Genomic DNA, 7,354 nt, shown 5'->3' on the forward strand with positions numbered 1-7,354 from the left:
AAATGTGAACCTGCTTGACCGCTTCTGCCACAGATCCAATCATCCGAGTCGTTGCATCGCAGGTGACAGTCGCTGATTTACAAGGGAGCCTCGAAACCAGACTGGTCACCCTCCGAAGTGACAAGTTCCTTCTTAGCGAACAAAAAGAAGAAGTGAATGAGGATCCACGGATAATCTTGAGGGGTTACTCTGACTTCTCGTCTCCCTCTCAATTAGGCCTATATACTTACACATCTGCTGGTGGATTAAATGGCATTTTACAAGCACGAAGGTCTGGAGGAGCCCACGGAACCAGAATGCCCGGTGTGTTACGAGAGCCTGTCGGGCAGCGAGAGGACCCTGAGCTGTGGACATGTCTTCTGCCACGACTGTCTGGTGCGGACGCTGGTCAGCATCACCCGAGACGGAGTGATCAGAGACACTATCATCTGCCCTGTGTGCCGACACCTCACGTTCATAAAGAAACAAACAGACGCCGTGGTGTCAATGCTCAACGAAGAGAAAGAAGAGACCAAGCAGGGGGAGCAGACGCTGAAGGTCCCTATTCCCGCGCCCGCGGGCGCGGAGTACTTTGCGCATTACCCGGGGGCTCTGTTGCAGTCTGCCGCGAGAACTGTCCCTCTGGGCTTCGACTGGAGGCGCTGTTTCCGGCGGATGGGGGCTTTCCGGCGACAGATACTGGTGTTCCCCAACCTGGACCATAACGCGTCTCAGATCTTCATCATCAGCGAGCAGGGTCGCCCCATGGCCGAGGAGGACGCGCTGCGGGAGCTCTCCACAGTGGTGGTGGTGCAACAACCGCCTGTCCGGCCCAGGCGCATTAAGATCTGCACCACGGGACGTTGGTTGCTCTTCTTGCTATCCATCTTCACTTTACTTGCACTGGTGGCTGCCACTTTACCTTGGATATTATTAGCTTAACTATGTACTAACTATGCAATCTGAACTGTGTAAACTTGCTTGACCACTTGCTTGCTTGACCGCAGATCCAACTAGCCGAGTCCTTGCATCCTAGCTTGGTAGCCTCGAAACTAGACCGGTCACACTCAAAATTGAGAAGTTCCTTCTCAGCGAACAGAAGGAAGTAGTGAATAACGATCCACGGAGAATCTTAAGGGGTTACTCTGACTGCTCGTCTCCCTGTATAGACTTACACATCTGCTGGTGGATTAGATGGCATTTTACAAGCACGAAAGTGGAGGAGCCAACGGAACCAGAATTCCCGGTGTGTTACGAGTGCATGTCCGGCAGCGAGAGGACCCTGAGCTGTGGACATGTCTCTTACCACGACTGTCTGGTGCGCACGCTGGTCAGCATCACCGGAGACGGAGTGATCACAGTCAGAGTCAGAGACACCATCATCTGTCCTTTGTGCCGACACCTCACGTTTATAAAGAAACAAGCAGACGCCGTGGAGGCGATACTGCTCAACGCCAAGAAAGAAGAGACCAAGCAGGGGGAGCAGACGCTGAAGGTCCCCATCCCCGCTCCCCCGGGCGCCTTTACGCATTACCCGGGGGCTCTGTTGCAGTCCGTCGCGGACGTCCGGCCCAGGCGCACTTCTTGCCGTCCGTATTCAATATAGCCTACTTACTTGCACTGGCGGCTGCCCCTTGGCATTGGATTTTTTTGGCTTAACCGTGTGTGATTGGTTTTACTGTACAGCTGCAATGTGTTTTATGGAGACCTGACAATAGTGCTAAGCATTAAGTTACCCGATGAGTTGGAATGCATAATAAATGACCATTGTAATCTCAATAATCAAATATGAATTCCAGATTTATGACCTTATGAAGAGAACTGTGTGCCCCCCACCAGTAGCACTCGTTTACTAAACAGGCTTAGCTTGTTCGTTTTGCATTAGTGTGGAAGGTGGAAATGGAAGGAATGGGGAAGAGGCAGAGTGTGTGCGGTTGAACATTTGTGTTACCAGGCAACTGTGTAGAATGACGCAAAACCTATGAAGGTTGGACTCTATTCTTATAAGTTTTCCTCAAGAGGCACTTATCAAAACACCAGTTCCGGTCACAGTTCTTTTTACCTGTCTGGATTTAGCAGATATTTTTATTCAGAGCGACCCCCGTTTTATCAAAGCACCCCACTCCAATGTGCTAAGCTGCAATAAAGGGTTTTGATTGGCAGCAACATTAATGCTACAAGCTATTAAGCCACCAGACATCGCGAGAGGTCAAGCGGTGACGTAAACGCCCCAGACTCCAAAGAGGCAATTACTCTGCGTATCTTCTGTGGCCTTTTTAATCTGACCTCTTTAACATTCGGTTGGGCCGTTTACGTTTTGGAGTAATTCAGATACTTCTTTACTTCTCGGCTTCTTTGTCAGCCATTGGTATTCCTTCTCTTGAAGTGAACAATAATTGATGGGGCACAGCACAGGCCGCCTGGGAAAGACGTGCAGGTAAAGATGAGCTGATCTGTGTAACGAGATCCACCGTGGTATTGGGTAACTACTGATGGGCCTTAAGAGAGGGCTCGGGTCTCACGAAAACACCAGGCAATGTGCCTGCCCTGAATGGACACACACCGATCCCTGACCGCCTAGTGGTTTGTGACCGTTGTTCATGTTAATTTATGATCACAGTTTGCAGCACTTACCAAAGTTCTGAATGGACAAATTAAACGTATGTTGCAACAGGAGAGTAATTGCTTGTATGCAGCCAGCTCTGTCACTGATACCAGGTGACATGCATGCACACACACCTAGGTAGGTACTAAGGTACACTCCTGGTTTCTGTCGCTGACAGCACACTGCCCTTCCTGTTGATCCAGTCGTGCAGGTTGAAGGAGCTCAACCTCTTCGCCCAGATGGTCATGTCATGAACTCTGATTTAATCCATTAGTCTGATTTATCTTATGCCAGTGAGAAAGTACTTTAAAACTCACAAAAGTAGTTTTGTGTGAAAGAAAGGATGGGCCTAATCCAGCTGTCTCCACCTGAGTTGAAGAATGTGTTGTTATTAAGTCCAGAAACAAAAGCACGTATACCTTCTTATTGTTTGGGCTGGGATTTATACTCAAGGCGTTCTGTCTTAGTCATTTTCATCTTTTTGTACGTGATATGAAACCTGGTCATCATATAAAAACGACTCCTACAGTCGACCCTGTTTTTGTTGTCATCAGGCAAGGCAAGGCAAGGCAACTTTATTTATATAGCACTTTTCATATTAAGGCAGACTGAAAGTGCTTCACATATAAACATTGTCATACAATAAAATAAAATAATAGATAAGTAAAAGAAAACATATGCAAAGAAATGAGTAAAATGGAAAGTTAAAAAGGGCATTTTAGTATTAAAATAGAAAATAAAGGCAAAGTTAGAGAAGCTTTTTAGGAAGTGCAATGTATTTAAGATTTAGCAGAAATCTTAAAAAGCAAACATAACAGTCTTCAGTCTTGTTTGAAAGGTGCTCAGAGTTGGTGCAAGTCTTAAATCCCCATTAAATATAAATACCGTTTTTTTCTGTATTTATACACAGGACAAATAAAACCACACAGACCATAGGGTTATCAAAATGTATAGTTTAATATATATTTATTTTTGACATTCTGATATGGATTGCAGTCGGCGTCGCAGTACACACGGAGTTCCACTTGATATGCAAAGCAGGGGGGGGGGGGGGGGGGGGAGTTTGACAAGCGACAGATTTCGTTTGTACACTAGTTGTGCAAGCAGTTCATATGAGGTCAACATCTATCCACTTATTTATCGTATTGCTCAATGAACCCTTTAGTCTTACTAGTATTATTATTATTAGTCGTATTATCATTATAATCCACGTTTATTACTAGTCCATTAATGGTCTCTTTCTCCATTTCATTCATGAACCCCCTCTAATTGCTTTCATGAGACAGTAATTCACACACCAATCATGTAAAATACTATCTAGTTACATGCATGACAGCCATATATTTGTTCTTTCTTCCATAAGAAATATGCCCCCGAACCCTCATTCGATTTTTTCCAATCAACGCTGGCTTTGATGAGTATTGGGAATAATCAGAGTTCAAAAGATGAGGGTTTGAAACTGGATGTAAAATGAGTCTCTAAATCATCGAGTCTTTGGCGCAAAATATGCTTGAATAATGATGCACATGTTTCTTGACTCAAAGTAGATGAAATTGCTTGACTATGAGGCTAAATGTCTTTCTGTACAACTGTGCGATGAACACACCTATTCACTGATATTTGAGCATTGTTATAGTTGTTTGACTCGACAGAATGACTTTTATCGTTGATAGAATTGTTTCCTGACGGGGAAACGGAGGATAAACATGTGGTTCCTTATAATTGTGCAATAAACACACCAAAGATGAGTGCATGCGTTTATGTGTGTGCACATGTGTGGAGTGTGGGTTTACGATGAAAAATGCACTACAGAAATACTGCCCTGTATGGTAAATATTTGCCATCCGGCTGCTTCATGAGCTAAACACAAGCACTCATCCACACTACGAGCACTTAACCAATGACTTATCACAAAGTATCAGGTGTCCAATCAGTTATGGACATTTTAACTGAGTCACATTCAATCAGCACGAGAGAGCAAGAGAGAGAGAATTCCCATCCTCCTTATAAATACGGTTAAGTTTGGATCCAGTAAATTAAAATACAACGTTATATGTCCATATAGCTCCAAAATAATTATAATAATAATAAAACAACCACTGCTAGGGCACTTGCAATTGTTGTAATTGTATCACCACAACTATCAATATGGTAATCAATATCACCATAATCTTCATAAGCCTAGTCCATAGCGAACACACTTTTATCATGGATCACTTAGTAGTAAAAACACAAACTTAAAATCCTGTATGGCCGAAGCGAACCAACACACACACACACACACACACACACACACACACACACACACACACACACACACACACACACACACACACACACACACACACACACACACACACACACACACACACACACACACATCAAATCAGGAAATTGCTTTAAAATAGAAATAATTGCACTTCAATCGACACGATTATTGTCCTCAGACGTTTCATATTAAATTACAAAAGCGACAATGCAGCATGTGTTCTTTTAGGGATTTGAATGGACACACTTTCAAGCCTACAGCAAGAGCCCTGGCATGTTGGTTTACCTCCATTTTGGAGAGTGAACCGGGAGATTTGAACATGACGGGTACATATAGGCGCAGAGAGAGGCGAAAGCTTCAAGGACCAATCACTGAGCATCCATCCAACTTACCCAACTTCCTTGTTGATCGGACAGGTTAAAAACATACACTATTCATCGATACACTCGTTCGGGAATGCCGTGAACGCATTCATGAACGTCCATGAATTTAAAATGTCGAAGGAATTTAGAATTTAAAAACTTTTTTCTTTCTTTTTTTACATCGCAACCCCCCCCCCCCCCCCCCCCGCCCAACACACAAACACGCGTTTCTTATTCTTCCCCACGCAATTGAGAGGTCATTCCAAGCTGAGGAGAAAGAGGGACGAAGAGCGCATTGAAGTTGAAGCTGCAGCACTAGTGTGTCTGCTGCAGCCGTGCGTTACCTTGTTCTATTTCCCAAACATGGTCGATTTACAGTACACCTGTCAATAGTGTGCAGGGACAAAAAATACCAGTTCTTTTTTTTTCTACACATGATAAATATAAGCACACATATATTAATATCGTGTATATTCAAGATTTGCCTTTAACATATAATTTTTCCTCTCAGGCTTATATACATCGACTTTATGTACAGTGTTTTTAATTTTCTTTATGTATTTACACTAGGAGTCAAAGCACTTATAAACAAGGGCAAAAGAGAGAGAGAGAGAGAATTATACGAACCCAAAGGCAGTGTGTCAGGGTCGGGAACCACAAGCACGTCATCCATTCCTTATCACCCGCCCAAAAATATCAAATACCAGCCAATCGGTGGTCAATAATCCCCCCTATCAGGCTGGCTTTCTAACTTCTACAGTCCAAAAAATACATCTCTGCCATTCTGAGAGGTTTTCTGCTCCACAGGAGAATGTTTTCAATTAGGTCAAAAGTCACGGAAATTCCTCATGCAAAACATCATATCAGTGCCTCAGTTATAAAGATGCATGTCTATAAACCTGTTTATTATTATTATATCTATTTATTTATTTTTACAATTCGACATTCCTGTCCTGTGCTGTTGAAAGTGTATGTGCAGTTTGTGTTAATAATCCTATATCGAAATAAATAATAAAGTGACACCTACATCTAACGTAACATAATTCACTGGACTGCTTCAGAGCTCCGCAGAAACACGAGGATCCCGCTGCAGGAGGTGGCAGGAGGAGGAGGAGGAGAGGGGAGCGTATGCAACAAGAACAGCGGGACTCATTATGGGATGTCGCTTGAATTGAAGCCCAAGGCTCCAGCGGCTCCCCTGACGTTCGCTCAACACTGTGATACCCTGTATTGTGGAAAATACTGCACATGGATTTCTCGGTCAAGTCTCCCATGCGCTGTCTACCCGTGCACACATCTCTCTCCTGCCTCACTCCCTCACCCAGTCAGCCCCTCACCCTCCCACACGATCCTGAGCACTGGCTACCTGTCCGACCGGGCTCTGAGCTTTTCCCTCTGAGCGTTGGTTGTACAGGCGGCAAAAAAGTTCATTTGGCAATTCGATTGCGATTTTACAGTAAGGCAAAAACAAATGTAAAACAAAAAACACATTAACATAAAAATACAAAGCACTGTTCGGAAAAACGTCTGAACAAAACGTAGCAAAAACAAATGAAATTGTCAAACGATTCAGCAAATGAACTTGGCATATTTTCCAGTCTTTTTTTCCCCTCTAAAAAAGGCAGCTGATCTCCACTATGGCATTTTGGTGTGTTTTTAACGAACTCGCTAGTTCGAACCCAACGAACTAGCGAGCATTGTAGGAGATGAGTTCTCTATGCAGCCTGCAGCGGATGAGGGTGTGTGTGTGTGTGTGTGTGTGTGTGTGTGTGTGTGTGTGTGTGTGTGTGTTGGGGGGGGGGTCCTGGGGTTGGTTGGGGGTTCGGTTGGGCCCCGGCCGGGCCGAAGGGGAGCATCCCTTCAGGCTTGGCGAAGAAAGGTGTCTTCAGATTACTGAACGTGTGTGTGTGTGTGTGTGTGTGTGTGTGTGTGTGTGTGTGTGTGTGTGTGTGTGTGTGTGTGTGTGTGTGTGTGTGTGTGTGTGTGAATCTGCGCGGGTGTATCTTTGCGTTTGTGTGTGTGTTTGTATGTGTAGTGTGTGTGGACGAATGAGCCGCAAACGCGATGGCGGTAAGACAAGTGAGGCCCTTTTTTAGGGGGGGGGGGGGGGGGGGGGGGGGGGGGGGGGATCAAAAGGTC

The 7,354-nt window shown here is 44.7% G+C and overlaps 2 protein-coding genes across 6 annotated transcripts in view; one reads left to right on the top strand and one right to left on the bottom strand.

The window, feature by feature from the left end:
* Window positions 1–22: 22 nt before the first annotated feature.
* On the top strand, window positions 23–1,766 carry LOC115533815 (RING finger protein 222). The gene has a single exon (XM_030344378.1). The coding sequence runs from the start codon at window positions 250–252 to the stop codon at window positions 919–921; it is 672 nt and encodes a 223-aa protein (XP_030200238.1). The 5' UTR covers window positions 23–249; the 3' UTR covers window positions 922–1,766.
* Window positions 1,767–7,326: 5,560 nt separating this feature from the next.
* The window catches only part of arhgap44a (Rho GTPase activating protein 44a), a 33,940-nt gene continuing 33,912 nt past the window's right edge, over window positions 7,327–7,354 (bottom strand). For all 5 annotated transcript variants that reach the window (XM_030344373.1, XM_030344376.1, XM_030344374.1 and 2 more), the window contains one exon: window positions 7,327–7,354. This exon is cut by the window's right edge and continues 166 nt beyond it. The gene's annotated coding sequence lies outside the window, so the exon portion shown is untranslated.

The sequence above is a fragment of the Gadus morhua genome, chromosome 2 (genome assembly GCF_902167405.1).
Source record: "Gadus morhua chromosome 2, gadMor3.0, whole genome shotgun sequence".
In the NCBI taxonomy this organism is placed as follows: Eukaryota; Metazoa; Chordata; class Actinopteri; order Gadiformes; family Gadidae; genus Gadus; species Gadus morhua.